The following is a 26,922-nucleotide window of genomic DNA, read 5'->3' as shown; positions in this document are numbered from 1 at the left end:
TTGAAATAATTTTCAGTATTGGATTGAATAATATTAATACTAAGAAAAACTGGATGATTCATTTATTTGTTTATTTACATTTTAGATTTGAAAAATGTGTGAGTGCTAAGGAAGCTATGGAGACTGATCTTTATCAACGCTTTATTCTGGTGCTGAATGAGAAGAAAGCGAAGATTAGAAGCTTGCATAAATTGTTAAATGAAGTTCAAGAACTAGAAAAGAACATTGAGCATGAAAGGTATTTTGAGTTGTCTGTTTTGAGATGGCAGATACATAAGTTTAAAGGGAATTTTCCCCCAAACTTAATGAAAGTTAGATGCCAGCTTTTTAGTAACATGAGATCATTTGCCAGTCTGAAGTTGAATGCTCTGGCTGTTGGATGCCCTGGGCTGGAGAATTCTCAGCATGATCTCTCTATGTCTAGCTACTGTCATAACTACACTTGAATCCTAAAACTGGAGTATGGTTTATCTAAAGTATTATTTATGTAATTCTTAGACATCATTAAAAGTAACAAAAACTGGGCAGCCTGGATGGCTCAGTGGTTTTGCGCCACTTTCAGCCCAGGTTGTGATCCTGAAGACCCGGGATCGAGTTCCACGTCAGGCTTCCTGCATGGAGCCTGCTTCTCCCTCTGCCTGTGTCTCTGCCTCTCTCTCTCTCTGTGTGTGTCTCTCATGAATAAATAAATAAAAATTAAAAAAAAAAACTTTTATCTTCTGCTAAGCTGCAGGATTGGCACATTTGTAATCTTGGTGTCTGAGTAGTGGTTAATTTTAGAATCAAGTGGCTCTGGGAGTGGATATGTAATTGATTTTTAAGGAAAAATCACAGGTTACTTACACCTTGTATGGTTTGGACAATTATAATTGTTAGAGTCTGATTTTTATTTTATTATTTTATTTATTATTTATCCACTTAATTATTATAGTGGATACAAGTTTGGATCTTGTGTCCTGAGTCTGAGAGAACACACAGGCTTATGAAAGGCATCATCTGAAGAATATAATATTTGATGTCAGATAGTCCTAGTTCAAGTGCTGTCTGGCACTTGATATCTGTTAGTATATGACTTTGGGCAGATAAGTCTATGTTAGTATATGTCTTTTGGGCAAGTAAGAGTTCTTTAAACTCTCTGTGCCTTACTTGGTATCTTCATAATAAGATGAAAGTTACCTCTCTGAGAATTTGGGGCCAATCAAAAGCAGGGCAAAACTATTGTAGATCAGTAAAATACTGAACACATTGTGATCCATAGAAAATAATTTGGAAGCATAGTATTTTTATAGATGAATAATATGATAAGAAACTGATTTAACAGTTAATTACAGTGAGCACTAAACCACATTTAAATTAGGTAGAAGAGAAACTTATTCTTAAGAGAGTTAACATACAGTCTTTAAAGTGCTTTCATCTTAATTATATATATTTCAATATATGTTTGTTTAACTACAGTATTTTTCCAGGGATATTTTTTATTATTACTTACTGGTAAATTTGATCCCTAGCCCAGGGTGAACCAATAATTCATAATTCAACCTTTTCTGTTTCTAGGGAAACCACAGCGTGTTCTGAAATGACAGCTGACAGAGATGCAATCTATGATGAAAGCACTGATGAGGAAAAAGAAAAACTGCCTAATCCCTCTGTGTCGGCTCCAGGTAATAGAAATACATTCATCACCTTTGTTGAATATCTCACTTGGGCTTATTATTGTAAAGATAATAAACCGTAATGAAAAATGTTATGAAAAAAGTCTTCTACAAAATTCTTTAGGGTTTTTAGTCTAAAACCTAGAGTATTTAATGTTAAAATTAATATTTATTATAAAATGCAGCAACTCATAAAACAAGCAAGTATGCGTACAAACATACACACCCAGGAGTACTATTCCTTATTAAAGAAGGGTGCATAATGAATAGGGAAGATATGTGTTCGTGATAGTTATCTTCAGCTAAAAGCTGGCTGCCTTTAACATGTAGATCTTACCTAGCTAGAGCTCTATGGGTGGGTAAGGTGATCCAGAATGCTTCAGATTGTCTTGAGGTTGAGCCTTCTTTCATTATTCAGAAAAGGAGTTTCAATAAGGGGAGATGGGCTAGAGGGGAAGAGAAGGGGCAATGGCAGTTTAAGTTAAAAGTACCTGAGCCTTACTCAGTCTCTCAGATCTAAATCCATGGATTATTTGTCTAAAGTCTTACAGATATCCTAGAGGCAGTAGCCCCTGAACTCATTTGACACTTACATGGTTCTGGAAGAAGCCCAGTATTCTCAAAATAAGTGTTCAATTCATTTATTTAGCAAATATCTTCAGAGTGTCTCTTATGTACCAGAAACTGTTCTATGTTGGAGGAAGCAAAACACAAATATTTTTGCTTTCATGGAGTTTATAAGTTCTAGTCAGGGAAACAGACAATAACAAGATGAATAAATTGAATATAAACTATATTAGACAGTGATAAATGCTGAAGAGAAAAATAAACCAGGGAAGGACAATAGAAAATGTCAGGGTGGAAATAGGATAAAGGTTGTAATTTTAGCCAGGGCACCAGAAAAGGCCTTGGTGAGAAGGTAACAAGTCTCTCTGTGGGGTGAGCATGCCAGGCAGAAAAAAGCAGTTAGTATGAAGGCTCTGATGTAGGAGCTTTCATCAACTTTTTCTTGATGTGTTTAAGCAATAGCATGGAGGGAAGTATGGGTAAAGTAGGATGATGAAGATAGAGATAATGGAGATATGAGGTCAGAGAGAGGCCAGATCCTGTGTAGGGCCTTATAGGCTATTGTAAGGATTTCAGTGAGGGTTTGCTATCAATTACATTGGAAACTGTTGGAGGGTTTCAAACATCAAGTGATGTGATCTGACTTACAATTTTAGCAGGATTACTCTGACTGTAGCATTGAGAATAGAGTATACATAATGTGGTAAGTACAGAAGATAGAACTGTGGAAAGCTGGTTCAACAATGAGTGAAGGATGTGAGTGGCTTAGGCCAGAGTGATAGCAGTGAAGATGATAAACAATGAGCAGATTCTGGATATATCCAGAGGCAGCGTATTATTGTTGATCTAGTGGATATTGTCCTGAGAGACAGGCAGACACCAATCATGAGAAGTTTTTTTTGGATTGAATATTGAAGGCATGCAGTTGACTTACTGAATTAGGGAGAGAATGCAAGGGAAGGGTTAGGAACTCAGTGTTACACACATTAATTCTGAAATATTGAATAGGGAGTTGGGTATACAAATTTGAAGTTTGGGAGAGGGCTTCCTGCTGAAGATGTTTAAGTAAAGAGGTGTTCAAAGTTGGCTAAGCTATCAAGGGAGTTTGAGAAGACAGAAAAGGCAGTGATCCAAGGACTCTACCCTAGTATACTTGGATGTGTAGAACCAAGAGGCCAGCCAAGAAGGCTGAGAGAGAGCAGCCAGGGAGTAGCAGGCAAACACTGTAGGACACAAGTGTTACTGAGGATCTTAATATAACATTTTCAGTGGGATAGCAGGAATAGGAGGTTCAGAAGGAGTGAGAGGAGAGAATTGGAGAAAAACAAAGAGCCTAAACAGCACTTTCAGCAAGTTTCACTGTAAAGAAAAGGAAAGACCTGGGTAGCTGCTTGAGGGGTGCATGGAATCAAGGGTTTTGTTTTCTTTTTCTTAGATAAGAGAAATAATATGATTGTATATTAATAGGAATAAGGAAGGAAGGAGGGAAATGCTGCCAGAATTGTTGGAATACGGTCTCTCATAAGTGAAGATGGGATCAAATGGACAAGTATCAGGATTTGGTTAGCTAGGAGCATGGACACTTCCCATAGTGACAGGAAAGAAATTAGAATAGATGGACAAAGACATAGGAAAGTATCTAATTGGGGTCATGCAAATGTACGGATATTGGTTAGATAAATTGGTTGATTTATCTGATTCTAATTAGAATTATATTGGATCACACAATCACAGACACTCTCACTTTTGCACAACAGAGCTAAATTTGGAGGCTGTACTTGTTTTATGTTAGTGACCCAATATAAAATGAAGTCATTCTCATTAAAGACTTCAACTATATTAAAGCTAATATAGTTGAAAGCTCATTAAAAAGAGAATCTACTCTTTCCAATTTAAATGTTCAAAACTTTTATTAAATTCAATGGTCTTTGATTTTGTTTCTTATTCATAGTATCTCACCAATCTTTGAAGTGGATGAAAATTATTGTTGAAGAGAAAATATATGGTTAAATAATGGGTCTATGAGGATGGGGTTCTTTATGTGTTCAGTCTATTTTAGGCAGAGCTTTACTACAATTGTACTATCTTAAATCTGGCAAAATTTCTCTTCAAAAATGATTAGTACATTTTACATTTTTTCTATATTTTACATGGTGTATTTTCTTTAACTAAAATCTAGTTCACTACATTCGACATATAGGTCTCCGATTCTACTTTTTTTTTTTTTTTGCACTTGCTTTGGGCATGTTTTGATGTCAAGAATTAAGACCATTTTTATTAGAAATTTTAACTATCGTTTTCCTTCTGCTTCAGTAAGAAATCTTCAGGAAACTAAAGTTTGGAGAGAAAAAAAGAACCTCAGGTCTAAAACGCTTAATACCGAATTAAGGACTAGATTCCATATATCTGAGGAAAAAGTTTATATGTGTTAAACAATAAAATAACCTTCCGTATAACTTACAAGGTTCTATAATTTATTTTTTACAGGGACAAAATATGCTTTTAGTCCATGGGATATATGTATTTATATTTAATCATAACTTTGTCTTTTGGTATTTTATATGTTATTACTATGTATTTGGGCCAGAGCAATGAAAGTTACTTACTGAACTTACTCTGCCATCTACCTATTCTTATCGTACAAGTAAATATTAGAATTTATCTTAGATAGTACAGGTTCATGTGTACGTTCTCTATTATAAGAACAAGAAAAAAAAATTGATGTGATTTAATATATTTATTCTTCCAGAATGCTATTTGTTTAAATGGCTAAATATTTAATTTGGTAGTCATTTCTATTATGTAGATGTATTTTCATCATTAATTGTCAAAACCATCAAATTTCCTCATGATTTGTTCACATTTTTATCTCAGTCTTGCATGATAAAAGTTTAGTGAGACCAAGGTCACTTAGTGATCCCACAGTATTCATTCAAGGAAAACGTCTGCATATTTGTATACATATATTCAGAATTACAATAGGGATATTGTAGTTTGCAGGGAATTGATAGGTTACATTTTCATGTATAGGCAATCTACTTTATTACTTTTTCTCCAGAGTTTTAAATTTACCCCCATCATTAGGATTGCTGAGGAAATAGCTGACGCCAGAACTCCAGTCTAATAAACTATATCATGCTCATATGTATTATATCATTATGAAAAACCTGTAAAATTTTTAAAGTTGACTAGCTAGAAGGAGATCTACAAAGTGTTCGGAAACTTGAACATCACAGTCTCTATCACCCAAAACTACATATTATACTTTTCTGTAAGTATATAAATATTTAAATACTATATAAAGCAAGATTTAAATGAATATTCTAAGCATTTTAACCATTATTGCAAAACATTCTTTAGTGTTAACATAATTCAAAATGTAGGTGAATATTTAGTACAGATTGAGCTTATTTCATAGAAATAGGATTTTTCTTATAAAGTATTTTGAAAACTTATGCTTAATTGGTTTCTAATTAGCCTTTACAAGAGGAATTATTTTAATGTCTCATTATTTTAAATTATTATTCTAAAATATTAAGATTGTTGATATTTTAAGTTATAATTATCTCTATAGTAGATATTGATATTTCTTAAAATTAGAGCCAATTAAATCAGCCTTAAAGTACGAATATGAAAAATACTTTTTCTAGAATGTTTTATTCTTAGCTTCATTTTAAAGGTACAAAACCACTAAAAACAAATAAAATAAGCTTTCTGCCACTCATCTGCATAATTATTAGCCCAGGATTTAGCACACTAGTTTAATTAGTCTTGATTTTTAACCAACAGGAAGGTCCCTGTATTACTGCTATCAGTAATTTAGGCTTCTACTTAGTTGGTGGGCTTCCTGAAAGGAAGTGTTATTATAGAATAGCCTTTTAGAAAATAAATGAATGGCTATGTCAAAGAGTTGATGAATACTGATATAGTAGCTTTTAAAAATAGAGCAGAATCCAAAATTTCTAAGTATCAAAGAGCTCGTTGCTTCAAACAGTGAATGTCTAGTCACAGAAGGGATAACAACATGTACTGCCAAAGAGATTAGTCAGAAATTCAACTTTAGAATCACAGATTATTCCCTTAATCTTATCCAGCTTGTTTATCATAGACTCATTTATTTATAAATTCTAAATCAAAAGCTTGATTTAGTGAAACCTGTCGCAAAACTGGAAGAGCAATTTGAGTGCATTTCCTAGCAGTTGTGGGCTCTTATTCATAAGCAGCATTGCTGAGGAATGATATTATGTACTTCAGAAATCTAGATCTCATCTAGTTCTAGATCTTCTAGTTCAAGCCTGTCGTTTTTCAGATGAAGAAACAGAGGCCTAAAAAAGGCTAATTATGTTACTGTTGGACACACAGAAAAGAATGAGAAACATTTGCCTTCTGTAGCAGTAATCATATCTGCACATCTCTTTTTGAGATATTTTTTAAAACCTTGGAAATTTCTTAACACTGAGGAAATTGCAGTTGATGCAATAGAGTGATGAGAACACTTCTTCTGCTAAAGAGGAGATTCTATTTCTACATAAATTCTCCAGAAAGATAACATCATAAGATTAAACACATAAAACTTCATGATATATAGCTATGGGAAATATTCCAAAATGCACATATTTCTATTGAGGTTATTCCTTGTATATTTTTCTGTTGAGATATAATTGACATATCATTTTTATTTATTTATTGTTTTTTGATTTAATGTAGTAAAACAGACTTAAGAAACCCTGATCATTTTTGTCCTAGGAAAATGAAACTAAACATTTGTTTATTTACTTATTCATGAGAGACACACAGAGAGAGGGAGAGACATAGGCAGAGGGAGAAGCAAGCTACCTGCTGGGAGCCTGATGTGGGACTTGTCCCAGGACCCCAGGATCATGCTACTGAGCCACCCAGGCATTCCTGAGCAGTTAAAGACTTATTTATCTACGTAGTTGCAAGTTTGTACCCTTAAACATTTCCCTAGTTCCCTTCCCCTAGCCCCTGCTAACCATCATTCTACTCTGTTTTTATGAATTTGACCTTTTTAGATTCCACATATAAGTGATATCATACAGTATTTATCTTTTTCTTTCTGACTTCTCTCAATCTCTCAATCCCTCTGTATATTAATTGCTTCAGATTTTGACCTAGTATTTATCTACCTGAAAATCTGAAATATATCAAAGATTTGTAGTAAATCTGTGATAATTTCTCTATTCCATACTATTAAAATATAACTTTGATATGACCTCCTAGGCAACTATTTTTACATCTTTATATATTCTTAGAGATCGAAAGAGATTCTATTAAGAATATTTACCTCTCCCTATGGATGAATGAGGTTAGCTAATCTTCCCAAAAAGTTACTATAAATCTAAACTGACAAAAAAGAAACAAACAAACATTGAAGTGCTCTGCACTTGATCTTAGCCAAAAGGCCAAGAAGCCATTCATTGAAGTGCTCTGGAAATTAGTAAAGGCAAAGAACAATATGAGAAGTATTTATGCTTGGAAAAATTGCTGAAATTCCATTAAGGACTGTGCAGTTCTTGCCTAGGGCTGCCCCCACTGCTGTCCTCTGCCCTCCTTCCTTGCCCTCTCCCATAATCCTTGAGTTTTATCAATATGAAAATTCTGCCAGGACTTGGGAGGCTGTGAGGACTGGCATTTGTTAGGCCTGGATCAAAAAAGGCTCAGATGAGGAAATGTGGAGGAGATACCCACATCCAGCTGTGTTCATGGAAGTAATAATTTGGCAGCAGTGGCTAAGTGCATTGGGCCAATATACTAACCGAAGTTTAGCCTGCTGTGTGGCTATAGTACTTTCTTGCTCCAAGCATCTAAGTCTAGGATTTTACAGTGTATGGTGACTTGATGGAAGTATTCATCTACACGCTGTTTCAAGGGGTAATATACATATGAAAGAAAGATATGTGGTCTCTTACTCATTTTTTCTTTTCTGCGTGACTTCTTGGTGTCTTTAATATGCTAATGTAGATAGTAATGAAGGGTAGATTGTACTGTGGAACATTTCTTAGAATTATAAGACCTTAGGAACTTTTTCAATGGAAGTTATTATCCCATGCACCCTTTGTGAGAAATCCTGTTTTAGATCATTTTGATTTGTATATAAATTATTATTTTTTAAGATTTTATTTATTCATGAGAGACACAGAGAGGCAGGAACACAGGCAGAGGGAGAAACAGGCTCCCTGTGGGGAGCCCGATGTGGGACTTGATCCCAGGACCCCGGGATCACACCCTGAGCCAAAGGAAGATGCTCAACCACTGAACCACCTGGGCATCCTAATTTGTTTATAAGTTAGGTGGAAAAAGAAGAAACATCTAAAAGAAAACAAATATTTTTTTAAAGATTTATTTATTTATGATAGACATAGAGAGAGAGAGGCAGAGACACAGGAGGAGAGAGAAGCAGGCTCCATGCCAGGAGCCCGACGCGGGACTCAATCCAAGGACCCCAGGATCGCACCCTGGGCCAAAGGCAGGCACCAAACTGCTGAGCCACCCAGGGATCCCCAAGAAAACAAATATTTTCCCGGAACAGTCTCTCTATGTCTCTATTTTAAGAGGACATATACTAAATATGGGGAGTGGATCACATAATCAAGGATATATTTTTAAAATATATCATGAACCTATGAAAATATTAAACCTCAAAACATGTAGTGAGTAAGTGACTTTCAGGATTCTAAAGATGTTTTAAAAATCTTATTGTTCCCATTGTTCTAGTAAGAGGATTGATCCGAGAATAGACTTAGGACAAATGTTCGGGGCAGCCACGGTTGGCTGAGCGGTTTAGCGCCCACTTCAGCCCAGGGCGTGATCCTGGAGACCCGGGATTGAGTCCCACGTCAGGCTCCCTTCTTGGAGCCTGCTTCTCCCTCTGCCTATGTCTCTGCCTCTCTCTCTCTCTCTCTCTCTTTCTGTGTCTCATGCATAAATAAATAAAATCTTAAAAAAATAAATTAAAGGACAAACGTTGGCTGACAATATTAATAATTGATAGGAAACACTATTTAATGCTATTTGATTTAGTTCATTCTGTCTCAAAGTGAGTTATTACCTTTGGTTAAGAAACTCTTTGGAATTGTATGTAATATTATATACATATATGCATGTATTAGTTTGCTGGGCTGCTATAACTAAGTACCACAAACTGGGTGGCTTAAACAACAGAAATATATTTTCTCATACTTCTGAAGCTAGAAGTCATAAGTTGAGTTGTCAACAAGGTTGATTGTTTCTGAGGGTCAGGAAGGAAGGCTCTGTCCAGGCTTCTTTCCTCAGCTTATTAAAGGCCACCTCTCCCCGTGTCTCTTTGCATCACTGTCCTCTGTGCCTCATCCAAATTTCCCATTTTATAAGGGCAGCAGTCTCATTGAGTAAAGCCCATGACAGTAATTATTAATTGATTACCTCGGTGAATCTGTCTTCACAGAAGAATCACATTCTTCGGTACTAAGGATTAGTACCCCAAAATGTCTTTTGGGAGGGAAACAGTTAAACTCATAACAAAAGCACATGTACATTTTTCTAGAGCAAGTTTCAAATTTTTATTATGTTTTCAATTGGGAGTATATTCCAAAAATAATTCAGAATTATTGACCTAGGAGAATGATATTTCAAGCAAAAAAGATGGAATAAGACATATTAAAAGGAAACTGCAGCTTAGAATAAATGAAGTTGAGAAGAGAAAATAGCATTCAAGCAGAAACTAAATCACTATGTGTCAGTTTATGGGATTGGATTTTTCTAGAGCTGTACTGCACTGTTCAGTCAGTCAGGTAGCCACTAGTGACCTGAGACTGTTGAACTCTGGAAACATGGCTAGTCCAAATTGAAATGTGCCATAAGTATAAACCAAACATTTGATTTCAAAAACAGTATGAAAAAAGAAGTAAAGTGTCTCATTAATACATTTTTATATTAATTAAATAATTATTTTGGATGTAGAGTTAAATATATTATTAATATTACCTTCATCTGCTTCTTTTTTTTACTTCTTCAGACGTATTTAATAGAAAATTTAAAATTCTATATGTGACTCACATAGTTCTATTTGACATACTGATCTTGGTGTCCTAAAACGTTTCATCTCAGGCTGATTTTGTGGTTCTATAACAGATATATATTATTGTGAAAATAAAATCAAGTTGTACTACCAAGTTTTTATGAAGCTGTTAATGTAAGCCCATGAGATCTTTAGGTGATTATGGGTATAATTGAGTATTTATATCTAAGAAATGCAAAAGGTTTTGCACTGTTTTACTTATTTTTTGATTCAGTGTAGTGAAACAGACTTAAGAAAGCCTGGATCATTTTTGTCCTAGGAAAATGAAACTAAACATTTTTATTGATCCTGTATAACTGCAACCATGACCCAGTCGACACAAAAGGTGGAGTAATACAGCAATAATCTCTAATTCAGCTGAATGCTATAATGTGATATATAGGATTCTTATCTCTTAGTGATTGTGACAGGGATCTCCACCACAAACAGCGCATCTGGTCCCTTGAACCAATTCATCAACATCATTTATAAGCCATATTTAAGATCAAAAGGATAAAGGAGGTTACCAGTGATGAGGTTTTGGAATGTTGCCAGCCCACCAGCATTGACATGATACTTGCTGAAGCTTCATTCTGGAGGGCAGGGTATGTGTGAAGGATGGATATCAGCAGGCTTGCTAAGTAGAGTCTGAAAATGTAGCGTAGTGAAAGAGAACAGTTACAAGTGGGGTGGGCAGAAAAAGAAATCAAAGAGAGATCCTGAGTGCCAATTTCCAGCCTTGTGGTAAAACTCAGTGCTGCTGAGAAATAGTAGATGCAAACATACATCTGTAACACTCAGGATTTTGTGGTGGTAGTTGTAATTTGAGGGGGATGATTGAACAAAAAAAGAACTTAGAGTAATGCTAGCCATGTTACTTCTCAAGCATAATGGCTAGCCATATTAAAAACCATATTGTTTTTTAATTTAAATGAATAACTTGGACCATATCAGAGATTGTAATTGTTGATCTTTGGTATGTTTTTCCTTTGATAACATCAGTGTTTTAAATAATAACTGAATGCATTTGTATAGGGCATAGGTTCCTAGTTTTCTGCAGTCTGTAACACCTCCTTCTGTATTTGATCTGGGTCACTTTATTCATTGATGATACTTGCATGATTTCTGTATATATTTGAGTTTGTGACCCCTGGAAGAAGATTATTCTGACAATGATGACTAGTTGGACTAGTTCTTCTAATTCTAATACTACAGTTATTGTTCCTCCTCCTCCTTTACTATTACTATTGCTATCACTATTGTTGTTCTTTTATGGTTCTATCACCACTGTTACAATGTCATCGCCACCACCACAGCTACAATAGACTCAGTTATATAAGCATTTACATGAGTGTCAGAATGTATTCTAGGTTTCTTAGATGTTTTACTTGATTTACACCTAACAGCAGTTCTTTGAAGTATATACTATTATTATCACCATTTTACAACTGAGAGAATTGTGGCATAGAAATATTAAAACGCTTGACTAAGGTAACAGAGTTAATAAGTTCTAGAACTGGGATTCTAATCCAGGCAATCTAGCTAGACAACTCATTTCTGAGAACCCTTCCTGTGCTAAAGTTCTTTCTTTTCATTTAGTAGAACACTAATTTTTTAAAATCTAAGAGGTCTCTATAATTTTATATTTTGAATTTAAGTGTATCTAATGCCTTTGTTTTTATAAAATAATTTAAGACTCCTAAAAAAGAAAGGGTCAGAACATATGGCCTCCTTGATTTCTTACTTAATGTAGTGGGCACACATTGAACTGGTAAAAGATAGAGCCTGGTGACATTAGTGTACCATTATGATGAATGAAAATGTTCATATCGGTGTTGGAGATTCTGTTATGATTTGATGGCAAAGCAAATAAGGCAGCAGAACAGTGATTTATACTCAGTCTTTGATTAAAAGGTTTGTGTATAGAGGTGCTAAATAAATATTAAATAACACTACCAGATGTCCATGTAGACATTTAAAAATATAGAAATATGTAATTTTTAAATATAAAAAATATAGTTTTAAAATATAGACTTTACAGTATCTACTACTTATTATTCAGTGGATATAAATTTAGAATTGTTATACCTTTTTGGTGAATCGATTTTTTTTTCTTACCATTATGAATACCTCTCTTGTTGGTCTAGTACTGCTTCTTTCCCTTAAAATTCTCTTTGATAGTAGTATAGTTATACCTGCTCTCTTTTTCTTGATGTTTACATGATATATCATTTTCATCTTTTTTTACTGTTTTACTTTCAATCTTTTTATATATTTAAAATCAGTAGGTACTTATTTTTTATTTTTTTAAAGATTTTATTTATTTATTCATGAGAGACAGAGAGAGAGAAAGAGAGAGAGGCAGAAACACAGGCAGAGGGAGAACCAGGCTCCATGCAGGGAGCCTGACATGGGACTCAGTCCCGGGGACTCCAGGATCACACCCTGGGCTGAAGGAGGCGCTAAACCGCTGAGCTATCGGGGCTGCCCTATAGGTGTGTTTTTTTTTTTAATAAAGTGTTTTTTTTTTAATTTTTATTTATTTATGATAGTCAGAGAGAGAGAGAGAGGCAGAGACACAGGCAGAGGGAGAAGCAGGCTCTATGCACCAGGAGCCCGACGTGGGACTCGATCCCGGGTCCCCAGGATAGCGCCCTGGGCCAAAGGCAGGCGCTAAACCGCTGCGCCACCCAGGGATCCCCCTATAGGTGTTTTTTAAACCCAGTCTAATAATTTTTTGTCTTTTAATTGGAGTATTTGCTCCATTTATAGTTCATGTAGTTATTTACATATTTAGATTTAGATCTAATGTACTCTTTGTCTTTTATTCTCATTATTATTCTAACTTTCTCCCTTTATTAACTTGCTACTTATAGATTTATATATTCCTGTTTTAGTGACTGTCCTTGAGTTGGCAATGTACATCCATGACCTGTTAAGTATCATATTAATTTAACTTTCATGCTCCCTAGATAGGACTTTGGACACTTTAAGTCCACTTAACTTTTTTTATATTACTGTAACATATATTTCAATTTGCCGTGTTTTTTAGACCTTATAAAATATTATTATTGTATGGAAATATATTTATATGTATGTATATACACACATAGCTTTATAATACTCTCAGACATTATGATGGCAATTATGTGATGTGACTTTGGTGACTCAGAGATTATTAAAACTGCTGGGGCCAGTGGCAGTGACAGTGACAATGGGATATCAGGGATGATTCTATTATTGTTAACTCAAGAGACCAAAGATGAATTCTGAAAAAGATGCTGTATGCACTGCTCTGAATACATTTTCAGTGATTTTTATTTGGAAAAAAAAAGTGTTAAAATTGAGTACTAATAGGAAGATAACTTTGAATTAGAGAAATATCTTCTGAGAAATTATATTCATTCATTAATACTGTATTCTAGAAGACAAATGTTAAAATATTCTTTGTTAAAAATGAATTTTATGACCAAATAAGTTCAGTAAACAGAGTTAATAAAAATTAAACATACTCCCTTACCTCTAAATAGTTCAGTCTTTAATATGGTAATTAGTATGCATTTTAAATCTGATTAAATAAGGACTACAACATGCACCATTTTCCATAGTTCAACATTTGCATTATTAGAAAGTTAATTTATTTTCAACAGAACGTGAGATTATTGAAACTTAAAGTGAATAACAATAGTTGATATACTTTACTTTTTAATTTGACCTTTTATACTGAAATTAATTTCATTTATATTAAAACTAGGTCTTTAATAAATGATGTTTACTGAAATAGAAGCTCCTTTACATTGCTCTGTGCATTTATCTTTCCTTTATTCCCTTTTTTTAAAAGCAAAGACAGATTTTTTTTTTAAGGTCTTTAATTTTTTTTATTTATTTATTTATTTATTTATTTATTTATTTATTTATTTATTTTTATTCACGAGAGACACAGAGAGAGGCAGAGGGAGAAGCAGGCTCCATACAGGGAGCCTGATGTGGGACTCGATTCTGGGACTCCAGGATCACTCACGCCCTGGGCTGAAGGCAGGCACTAAACCGCTGAGCCACCCAGGTGCCCCTCCTTTTTTCCCCTTTATTGGTTATTCTATTTCAGAGATATTTTGGCATGCTTAATTTGGAAGTGCAAAATTATGAAGTTAGGTAATATTATATTTTAAAATAAAAATTTTTAATAGTACCAATTTTTGAGAGATTTAAAAAAATCATAAAAAGGTTGAGTTTACCTGACAAATCCGTGGTACTTTCCTTATCAAAAAAATAACAAATTTCAAAGGCTAATTAATGTGACTTTTTAAAAACTCTAAAGGTTTCTGTTCATGACTTTCCACATGGAGATCAAGCTGTTTCTCTGCTATATTATGGTATAGCTATTCTTTCTTTTTTTTTTTTTTTAAAGATTTTATTTATTTATTCACAAGAGACACAGAGAGAGAGAGGTAGAGACACAGGCAGAGGGAGAAGCAGGCCCCCTGAAGGGAGCCCAGTGTGGGACTCAATCCCGGGACTCCGGGATCACACCCTAAGCCAAAGGCAGATGCTCAACAGCTGAGCCACCCAGGGGTCCCTGGTATAGCTTTTCAAACTGAAAAAAAGTTAAACTTTTTTACCATTAGAATCCAAGTTCATATTAATGATACTGTTAAGACATTGTGCATGCAAAGTATTATATACTTGTTGTAATTTCCATTACATGAAAATCAGAAATAATGAATCATTTCTTCTAAAAATTTAATTGCTTTTTAAGTGACTACTTTTCTTCTAAACCTGAAGATAAAACAAATAGCATCTGATAGTTATATGATAGTTATATGGAGAACCATAGACATGATGTCATTTGAAAAGACTACTTTCAAAGCTGAGTTCTTTGTAGCTCATGTTACAAAGAGTGTGATTGGCAGAAACTCAGAATAAGAAGTGTATTGTTTTTAAAACAGGAAATGAGGATGCTGCCACTTTATTAGCATCTTTCTATTGTATCACCTCATGCTTATTTAGGAACAAAAAATTAAAAACCAAAATTTGATTACTTTAAGAACTAACCTGGATTCTCGTTTAGAAGGAGAATTTGACATCTCTTGACTCACTAGCTCTTTCTGATTCTGGAGAGGAAAAGTTACCTTTTGATAAGAATTCATTTTTGGCTTAGGATTGCTTGTATATTGTTTTGCTTGTTTAAATATCACAGAAATTATAATAGCTCACATGATTTAGATTGTACCACATTCTAATCCTACTTCCTTAATTGAACATTAACATCACAAAAATAAAGTACATGTCTGTAAGGAGAGGCATCATAGCTTGTTTTAATGGAAAAGATCAAGAATGAGCTGAGAGCTCATGTCTTATCTTCTCTTTATTATTGTGGGTAGGATACCTGTTTCTTACCTCTATGCCAGGCAGGGACTCAAGAAGCCATGTATCAATAATGTATGTGAAAGTATTTGCACTTCTTATTGATGTTACTCTTTTATTTAGAAATATGTGGATTTCAAAGAACTTTTTTTAGATACAATTTTGTTTTCCATACTTTTGTTCTCTGTATTCTAAAAGTTAATTGGGTTGATTTAGTGCTGTTTCTGCATTATCAAGCATAGTGCCTTGCTTGCAGTAGGGTTTATAACATTTGTTTATGAAGTGAATGTCTCCTTTGCAGTATAATTGAACATATTTGAGATGAACACAATAAATGCAGTTTAAATTGGATTATAATTTTTAGTTCATTTTACCTGCCATGTTGTTTGAGCACTCTTAGTAAAATGTTGACGCATTTGGACTTCTGTCATTATTATCTGGCATAGAATCAGGACTGCTTCAGAGTTTGTTTTAGTATCATCTTATTGCTAAACAAAGCCCAGCAGTTATGACTTTTATTTGGCACAATTTTCTACCTATTTCAGAAGGATAAAATATAATTTATACTAGTTGTTTTTCCCTAAGCTTCAAAACACTTATTTAAACATTGTGTTATATCCAAATTAGCCTAAAAGACTACATTCATTCTCTTTTCTTTGGCTGGTATGCCACTTACTCACAGATTCATTGACTATGATTGATTATAAACGGCCTGTGAGACCCACTTATGTGGATTGGTCATTTGTTAGAGTTTAAATGAGTCACAATTCCCTTAGCTATTGAACTTTACAATGTGTAATAAGGTGTTTTTAATGACTTTCACTGCAAAATACACTCCTTTTATCTGCAAGCCAGCCTGGTTTAAATCTCTGTTTTGTTGGACACTACCCTAAAGAAAACTTTTATCCCCCATTATACTTTTCTTTCCATGAAACCATATCCTAGAATATTTTAAAAGCCAGAGGGCAAACTAATTATGCCTCCATAAAATATTTTCACAAGAATAAAGAATTAACAATATTCTACATCACCCTTTTCACCAAAATCACCTTTTACGTTTTCTGCATTCCTAATGAATTTTAAAATCACCACAGACATCATCATGATAGTTGTGTTCTTGTCTGACTGTGAACTTCTAAAGAAAAGGGATAAATCCATGGTTTACTCCTCTTTGCTCTTCAGCATCAGCACAGTGCTTTGTATTTAATAGGTAGCCACAGTTTTTGTCAAAGTGAATTGTCCTAATACTTGTATAAAAGATTTATTAAAAGTCTTGCTAATGAGTGCTCCACAAAGGTCTTCAGTAGACTGTTACTGAAAACCAAAAAATTAAGAGCAGGAGCTGAGCTGTCACATAATTCTCAAGGGGTTGGGTAAAAGACCAGGTGTTAAAGCATTAGGACTTTCATTGGAAACTATTTTTTCAATTTGGAGAGAACTGCCTAAGTGGAGTTTTGTCTAAATATGCCTACCCTTTCAAAACAATATCAAAATTAGAGTTCGTAGGCTTACTGAAATAAAATTTTGTTCAGATCAAGGTCATTGAGTCTGCTAACTTTCTGGTCAAAAAGAGTAATGGGAAAGTGAACCAACATTGATTTTATGCTGCTCTGTGTGGGATGCTGTGCTAGGTGCCTTGCATAACTTATCTCATTTCATCTTGACCACAATCAATATCAGGCCTTCTAGCTCTCAATTCAAAAGAGAGGTTAAGTAATTTGTCCAAGATTACAAAACTAGTAGGAGAAACAGCCAAAATTTGAACTCACTTATGGCTGACAGCAAAGGCCATGCTATTTAATTACCCACTCTATGATTCAGGTTCTTTTAGTATTAATTAATACCTAGATTTGATTGTTAAATCTTAACTATTTTGTATAGGTGAGGTCGCAAGATTTAGTGTAAAGAATATTGAAGTAAAAGAGCTTTTTTGTCATTTATTATACTGGAAAGTAAACAATTATTAAGACATTTAAAATCCAGTTGGATGCACCCAAAGGATCAATCTGTAAAGAAGTCTGAGGTCAATATAAATCCTACCGATTTCTCTAACTTTGGCTTGGATAACCTCATGTTCCTGTGTCTGTGCAATTGGCAAATGGAAGTACCCAACTGATTCTGATTTTCTCTGTAAATGAATCCAGAGAGAGACTAAGAGCCTCCTCTATTCTTTTCTCTCCTTAGGCACTTTAGAGGAGGTTACTGTTGTTAATAATCAACATCACTGTTGAAGTGTCAGTTTAGAATAATGTAAGTTGATCTTTTGTCTACTGATTGCCTCATTAGGAGGAACTCATTCTTCCTCAGAAAAAAAACCCCAGGTCTTTCTTGTATTTACGTATTATCCAGAAATCTTTACTTCCCACAACTTATATTTTTTAAAAATTTTAGTTATCAAGAATAATTACTGGGGCACCTGTGTGGCTCAGTTGGTTAAGCATCTGACTCTTGGTAATGGTAAATATCCCTATGAAATGCAATAAAATACTGCTATTTTATTTAAATTTTCAAAAACTATTTAAAGAAAATATCCTAATAGTATTAATTCTAGTAATCCAAATATTTTAAAAAATATATTCCTGGAATTTTATCTAAGTGGAATTTGATAATAGATTTATGAAGAGATATAGTGGTAGTCTTCAGAAAATAAGATCTTGCCTGTTGAACAAATAGTTTGGATTTTGGGAAAGGATCTGCCAGGCTTCAGAGACATGAGAGTTGTTAGGATGAACAATGAACCTTCATATCCCTGGGCGCTTTCAAAATTTGGACAAAGCTGCTGTGCTCTAAAGATTCTTTTAGTACTTATTTGGGTCAGTAAATGTTATTAAATGCTCACAAAGCCCTTTCTTTAGTAAATTCTCAAATTTGCAGCCTGATTTTAAGTAACACAACAATAAACATTAAAGAATGAGGTAGAAAAATATAATAATAATCACTAATAAATACTAATAGACACCAGTGTTTATTTGTGTGGATATATGAACAAATAAGAGAGAAAATCAATCTTATTTACCTAACAGATTTTGTTGATGTGGAAGAAAATTTGATTTTTCCATGAAGCAATTTATTTTTCATAAAAGAAGGAAGCTTCGATCATAACTTTTAGCTTTATGGTTTTAGGTTCATCAGTAATAAAAATTTAAACCAAGAATTTTCTCAAGAATTGTAAAGGTTTTTAAGAGACTGAATTTTTGAAGACTAAGGAACGAGGTAAAATAGTTTTAACTTTTCCTTTAAATGGTTAGTTGCTAGGAGACCACAAATAGGTGCTAGTGATTCCAGGATTCAGGCAGCTCTCAAGTAGGCTTGTATCTCTTTAGAAAAGATGTTTAATCCTGTTCACACCAGACTATGTCATTAAGAACTAAATGCCTGATGATTCTGTTCTCATAGCATTTTAAATTTTGTTGAGGAAAATAGAAATGATTGGAGGGTAGAAGAAAATGTCTTAGGAAGCATCAAATTAATTTATTTATGCCAACATTTGTTAAATGCCTTTTGGGTGTTGGGCCTGTCATCTCACTCCAGGGAAGCTACATTAAATAATATGTTGTCTCTGCCTTTTAGGAGTTCCCTCTGTAGTTGTGGAAAGAAATATCTAAACAATTAATTATAATGCAAAATCACAAGTATAGGATTAGTATATGGTAAGAGAATGAGTGATTAATAAATGGATGTTTATAACAACACTGTGTAGAAAGTCTGCAAAAGTAAAGAGGAAGGAATGATTGTCTTCAGCAATAGTTTAATTTGTTGATGTTTGAACTGTAAATTGAAGAGTGAGTAGTAGAGCTAAAGAGTAAGTAGGTTAAGAAGGCAGCACAGAACATTCCAAGTAGAGAAAGCAACTTATGCAAAGTCATGAAGGCTTTTTAGAAAAAAAATGAAAGCATAGGGCGTCTTCAAGGAAGACAGATAAGTTGTATGTGACTGACTCAGTGTGTGTATGGGAGAATGAGGAGAAGCTGGATGGAAAGCCCAGGCTTTCTAGAATATAAGCGGACTGACAGAAAGGTCACTGACTTTAGTGTGGAAGATGGACCAGAAGGAGGAAACCCAGAAAGTGGAGATGAATTAAAATGGTGTTGAATTAAAATGATAGAAAATACTGTCCTCTGAGATGGAATGGGGAAGAGGGGAGACTGAGAGCTATTGGGGTACAGAATTGACAGAACTTGGTGAGTTATTCCACATGGATGGGAGCATTCTCACTTTTAGATTACTGTCTCAAACTAGAAGATTGATGGTAAGGCTAGTCATCAAAATGAATGATTTAAAAATTTCATATTTGAATTTGTGCTTTAGGATTCTCAGATAAAAAAATGTCCCAGAAACAGTTGGAACTGTGTGTTCAGAGCTAAGGAAGCACACAAGAGTAGGTTTTGTACCCTGTGTCGGTGACAGCAGAAGCTGGGAAAAGTGGGGAAAACGGGGAGCCAGCATGGGATCCTGAGAGTTGTGAAACTTGTCATCTAAGGCACTGTCAGGAAGAATAAGGGTTAGTTTTGAGGTGTTTCTGAGAACCCAAAATAAGTAATATAGGTGTATGAAAAACAATTTTTATACTTGACATCTGTGTGTCCACAAGACCTTAAGAGAGTGCTTCATTTATTAAAAATTCAGTAAAACAAAGTAAATAACTTAAGAAAATAAAAATTTGAGTTGTAAGATTTTCAGGTTAATGCATTTGTTCAGTCATTTCATTCATATTTTAAAATATAAAAAGCACAACATAATTTTACACAAGTCTATTTCTTTAGTAATGAATAAAATGGGTGGGTGAATTAATTTTGTTCAAAAGAATAATACTTTTCCAGTCCTGGTTCACTGATACTTTTTTTCTTCTCACCTCAGAAGAAAAGTCTCTTTCAAATGTGCCATATACTCTAAGATAAAGTTTTCAACTTTCCACTGGACCCATAGTAAGAATATATTTCATTTCAGTTAAGTATACATGTTTCTATTTGTATGTAAAGCTGACACACACATTTCATGAGATGCTACTTGTCCTATTGCATCTCATGAACTCTGATATTCCCTAAGACATTTTAGTTTTTAAAATCCAGAGATTGTACTACTAGGTGTTTACTCAAAGGGTATAAAGAATACTGATTTGAAGAGGCATTTGCACCCTGAGGTTTACAGCAGCTTTATCACAATAGCCAAATTATCAAAGAGCCCAAATGTGTATATGTATTTATATGTGTGTGTGTTTATATATGTATTGTGTGTGTGTGTGTACACACAGTAGCAATCAGCACTTGCTACTTCAGCATTCTCATCACCTTGGCCCGTTTGCTTACACTTAATCCTCTTGTCCAAAAATCAGTTTCTTTGGTAATAGCCAACACTTCTATAACAGTTAATGCGCCAGCCAAAATACTTTACAAATACTCACATGTTTAACTTAGAACAACAGTATAAAGTAGGTACTATTATTATCCATAGTGAGATTCAGTAGCTTGCTCAAGATTATACAGATAATAAGCAGGGAAACCTGCTTTCAAATCCAGATATCATATATAATTCACTCTTAAACTAATTTCTATAATATCACATTGCTCTTTATATATTTCAACAAAGATATATTTACACTCTCCTCTCCTGATATATCTTTTTTAAAAATTTTTATTTATTTATGATAGTCACACAGAGAGAGAGAGAGAGGCAGAGACATAGGCAGAGGAGAAGCAGGCTCCATGCACCAGGAGCCCAACGTGGGATTCAATCGCGGGTCTCCAGGATCGCGCCCTGGGCCAAAGGCAGGCGCTAAACCGCTGCGCTACCCAGGGATCCCTCTCCTGATATATCTTTAGCATTCAGAATCATACTTGTCTTTAAACACTGAGATGTAATATAATAGTCTAGAAGTAGCAGTTGTTGGTAAGTGGTCTACCTATATGCTTGTCTTACTTCAAGGAATAAGGATGATGTCTTAATGAATGTAGTGTCATTAAGTTTATTTTACAATGATAAGGAGATTGGTTGAAAGCCCAACAAAAATGAAAATATATTCAGGAGTATATTGGTTTGCTAGGGCTGCCATAATAAAATAACTCAGGCTTAAGTGATGGAAATCTATTTTCTTACAATTCTTGAGGCTAGAAATCCAAGATCAGGGTGTTGGCAGGTATAGTTTTCATGAGATCTCTCTCTCGGCTTGCAGATGGTTGCCTTCTTGCTGTGTCCTCACGTGGCCTTTTATTTTTGAATGCACATTCTGGGTATCTCTCTTTTTTATAAGTATACCAATCATATGGGAATAAGGCCCACTTAATATAACATCAGTAAACCTTAATTTCCTCTGAAAGACCCTATTAGGTATAGTCGTATTTTGAGGCATATTGAGGGTTAGGACTTTATTATGTGAATGTTTGGGGGGACACAATTCAGTGTTTAGCAAGGAGTTTCTTAACTATGAAAAGGGCAGTCAGTTGTACACAGTTACCCTGGAAAGGATTGTGGATCAATTTAAAGAAAATGAGAACTAGAAAAGGTATCGACAGAGTATTGATCCTGAATACTGACATCAGCAGGATAAAGGAGGCAATAGGTTAGGAAATTGGAAGCACATTTTAATGCTGTGTAGGAAGGAAGGACAAGATAGAAAAATGTGCTAGATTTGTTGACCTAATACTAGCCTCCTTAGATATAAGCAGAAAGTTCATGTTCAGGGCCCTGAATAGCTTACATCTTTGCTGTGTGCCTGTCACTGACAAAGTCTAAATTAATAGGGGAATAAGCAATAGTGGGGAGGTAACAGAGTCTTAGAGCATCTCTTTTTGAGATAATGTGCAAAGTTAAAATGTATTTACAATTGAAGGGGTATTATTAAAGATGTAATTTTTCTGTAATTCCAAGAACTGTACTATTTTATAATGGTAAATGTAGTGAATATAATTCCTCATTATGTACTCAAAGTGTTAGTGATTTCTTCCTTATATGGATCACACTTTCCTATTCTACATGTTTAGTAATTTTTTTTTATTATACATTGGGGATTATGGTTTCTATGTTGTCTAGAGTCTGGAATCTGTTGTCTTCCTTTAAAGAATGTTGAATTTTGTTCTGGAAGATAGTTAACATACTGGCAAATGAACTTGATCCTTTTCTTTTTCAAGCTTGAATGGGGGTGGATCTAGACCTTTTAGGGGTGTCATCTGAATGCTTAGTGTTTTCAGTGTGGTATTTTACTCCACCACTTAGATGTCCTGAATCTCCTAGCATATGTGACGTATGGAATTTCTGTTCAGGCCTCAGTTCTGGCTCCTCAGTAGCTATTTTCTACTTGACCATACAGTTTTGTTCTGTACAATGCAACTTATTATTCATCTAATAATTTAAGATTACCCCTTTTGGGGTTCATGTGGGCTTGCAGTTTTCTCTTTTCCAGTATCTTGTTCTGCAGATTACAACTATTTCAGCAACACCAAACTCCAATTTCTGCTTGTTAAGTTGAGTGAAATCATTGTGTGTACTGAGGTCCAGAGAATGCAGCCAGTCAGAAAGACAGAGTGATCCTGAGCTTGCCTGTAGTATTTCCTTTCTTTCCAAAAGTGTAGTCTTGACTGTTGTCCAATGTTGAAAACCAGTAATCTTTTCTTGAGAAATTGGAAACATCTTTAACTTGAGTTTTGATAAAACTTAAATTCAGCTTTGTAGAGGTTTTTTTTTTTTTTTCTGAGTTCAGTTTTATGTATTCATACTAACATTACTACTGTTTTGAAGAAGTTAAACATGGCTATATATTAGCAACATATCAAAGATAAATAACACCAGCGTGAAACAGGAATGTAAAATACTTTATAAAAGCCCCATCCTGAGAAAGAGCAACATGTTAAAATCACTTGTGTTGAGAAAAGTGTTCTGAGAATGGTTCTGTTAAAGAAAGTTTGTTTTCTTAGCTTTTGATGTCCTCGGGTAACAAAATCAACATTCTTCTGTATTTAATGAAAATAGGTTTGGAAATAGCAACAGGTGTTTCAGTAATAAAAAACTATCCATGGCTTAAATCATTAGGGTGCCCTATATTCTTTATTATAATTACTGAAACAGATTTTGAAATTAATCTGTTGTTGTATAGACTTGAAGAAGGAGGTCGAGGAAGTGGCCTTATTGATCTTTAGACTCGTCATGTGTAGCATAACGATTTAGAGTTAGTAGATTTTAAAATAATTTATTGTCTAAAATCAAAACAGAAACATGTAGATACTAGAAACCTAGGAATATCATTTTTATTGTCATCTTGTCATCATAGAAGTAGCACATTAATACATTTAAAGTAACTGAGAAGTTAGTGACAAATTGCTTTTTGAATAATTGTATAAGATTTTTTCATGTCTGTAAATGTGTTTATTTAAATTTCCAATTTAACTTTCCAATTTTAAAATGTTCATTTGATATCTGCATTTAAGAGGAATAATTGTTTATCTAAAAAATGAACAAGGATGAAGTAAATAATCATCTGAAAGATATTTTAAAATATTTCATTTGATCAGATTAGAAAAAAATGTAAATTAATTTTAGATAACAGTTTGATAAAAATTTCCTTTTTCTGTCCCTCCTTTTCTCTTTCTCTTCTCTTCATCTTTTCTCTTTTCTTTCCTATCTGCTTTTTCTATTAAAAAAATTAGATCTAATATTATTGTGTATTATTGTGATCTAAAGAAGAAAATTTGAGACCAAGTCTCTCAAAATAGTGAGATAGTTATTAGTTATCTGGTTAACTCTGGCAGAGGTTCCAGTTACTTTTCTGAGAGATGGCATTTGCATTTGCCAGATTATATGGATAATTGCCTCTGAGTCCTCATTTTCTATATCTGTAAGATGTATTCAAACCATCCTTTTGACCAACCTTGATCATTTATGATTGAATTGCTTACGTTTCCTTGCTTGTGCTCTTTCTACTTCCCTAAATTTAGCATTCCAGACAGTCGTTTGAGAGTCATGGTGGACTTGATATCTAACTCACTGATAGCCAAGGTCTAGCTCCTGAAGGATTATATTTAATGTTATTGTTACATAAATTTTGGCAACATGCACCATGAAACCACTTGAAATAAGAAAAAAATGTAAACCTTCCAGAATTTTTAATTGCCATCTAAACCTTTTTTAAAATATACCAAATGCTAAAGGGAAGTGATATTTTAAATCAATATATTTTCCATTTAATTGTGTCTGGATTATTATCCCTCTATAGGTAGAGATTGTATCTATTTTTTTTCAAAGGTAGTTTTATAATATTTTATTAAGTATTTGACATCAGAGATGATATCCAGAAGAATGTAGGTATCCTTTTTTTTTTTTTTTTATTGAATCGGTTATGTGAATCAGAAGGTTAAGCAAAAATTTTGTGCTGATTCCACTTTAAGAAAATAACATCAGCTTTTACTCAAATGATTTATGAACTCATTAAATTTATCTTTTTCCTCTGCAATTCAAATTGGTCAAATAAATCCAATGGCAATTATGTAGACAGTGAGTTTAAAGCACTTTGCAAAGGTGTGACCTACAGAAAGTGTGTTATTGTCTGTTGAATACTGATTCTTGAAGGTCCCTGTTTCTTTCACTCTTACGTTTCTGTATTTTTTTAATCAAGTTATTTATCCTAGTTTCTTCCCATTTTTTTCCCTTCATTTTTGGCCTTAGGAATAATGCTTCTCACTTTTATTTTAGAGCATTTGTAAATTTTTATTTTCCGTGTGTGTGTGTGTGTGTGTGTGTGTGTGTGTAGGTATAGGTCTGTTTATCTGTCTATATGAACAGTAACACATGTACAGACTTTTTTCCTGCTTCTGTATTTTCCCAGCTGTGTTATGAAAACTTCTCCTTTGTAACTTGTTTTTTGGCTAAGATGTCTGGTAACCGTTATTATGTTATTTTTGCTCAGGTTTGTATTTAACTATAGAAGTTTTGCTGTCTTTTAGATTTTATTTTACTTATAAAATCTTCAGTATTTTCCTTGCTGCTATTTTCATTGAGAAATTATATTTTAAATATCTATAATATACTCAGTAATAGGATGGACCATTTTTTGAAATGTCAGTTTATTGTGGAATAATTATAAATATCAAAATGTGGGGATATATATAGCAACTTCTTTATTGGAAAGATTTTTTTGTATCAGTTTTATCTATTTTCATTTATTTATTTTAAAAATTTTATTTATTCGAGAGAGAGAGAAAGTAAATGAGAGTGTGAGAGAGAGCATGAGGTGGGGGAGGAACAGAGGGAGAAGCAAGCTCCCCACTGAGCAGGGAGCCCAAAGTGGAGCTGGGTCCCAGGACCCCAGGATCATGATGGGAACTGAAGGTAGTTGCTTAACCAACTGAGCCATCCAGGTGCTACTCTTTTTTCATTTTATACAAAATTATAATGCCTAAAAAATTCTAGTTGTTTATAGTAGCAGATTGTCCATTTTAATTCATGTCTAAGCATTCCAGTAAAAGCCTATGTGAAAAATCTTATTTTATGAAGTTAAGAGGGAGTAAGATGTATAACTAACTCTTTGAGGCCTGCTATGCTATGATATCCCCACTTACCATTTCATGATTAAAATACCTTAAAATTGAAATTTGTACTTACTGGTCATTTATGAATTGTAGTGGCCTATAATCCACACATATATTTATGCAGATACATACTTAGTTGAACCTTACTTATCTGTATTTTAAAATATAAATTTTGCCAGGGATGAAGAAACTTATATTTTTACATAGTTCTGCCACTTGCCTGCTATTCCACTTAACAAGTGTGTGATCACTGGTAATGGATGAAATCAAGTCTGACAAGAGTTAATATCATTAGGAAAATCTTATGAACACATATGGGTAACGTTAAGATGTGGGGCCGTTGACAAATAATGGCCCAGATAAGGTGATATCTTCATCTAAGAAAGAAAACAATGCCAAATTAATTGGGAGAAATCTGATAAGGAAGCATTAGAGGAACTGATGCGTCTTTCACGTAAGATTGAAATGATGACATTAAGCTGGGAAAGCTATCCAGTCAAATCTTTCTAAAGTGATGAGGTTATTGAAGGCCTTAAGTAATTTTTTTTTTAAAATATAATTTCTACAAAAGTGTATACTGTGGTACTGTGGTTGTCATGAAATATTTAGACATGAGTGTTATCATTCTACATAATTATATACATTATGCATTACTCTATAGAATGGGGAACTTAAGGAATGTTCAAGGGTAGTTTTTTTTTTTTTTTTCAAGGGTTGTTTTGATTAATTGTGATTGTTTGCCATATGTACTGACTTTACAATAGGCTTC

The 26,922-nt window shown here is 33.9% G+C and overlaps 1 protein-coding gene across 18 annotated transcripts in view; it reads left to right on the top strand.

Annotated features, from left to right (window-relative positions):
- XRCC4 (X-ray repair cross complementing 4) overlaps positions 1 to 26,922 on the top strand; it is a 252,062-nt gene that overhangs the window by 102,493 nt on the left and 122,647 nt on the right. For all 18 annotated transcript variants that reach the window (XR_007409743.1, XR_007409745.1, XR_007409742.1 and 15 more), the window contains 2 exons: positions 86 to 238; positions 1,555 to 1,661. Coding sequence is in view for 14 of the 18 variants with exons in the window: in XM_049108299.1 (XP_048964256.1) it covers positions 86 to 238; positions 1,555 to 1,661 (260 nt within the window). In the remaining 4 variants the exon portion in view is untranslated. The remainder of the gene's footprint in view (positions 1 to 85; positions 239 to 1,554; positions 1,662 to 26,922) is intronic.

The sequence above is a fragment of the Canis lupus genome, chromosome 3, assembly GCF_003254725.2.
Source record: "Canis lupus dingo isolate Sandy chromosome 3, ASM325472v2, whole genome shotgun sequence".
Classification (NCBI taxonomy): domain Eukaryota; kingdom Metazoa; phylum Chordata; class Mammalia; order Carnivora; family Canidae; genus Canis; species Canis lupus.
Note: the sequence above shows the minus strand (reverse complement) of the source record. Positions and strands in the feature narration are given on the sequence as shown.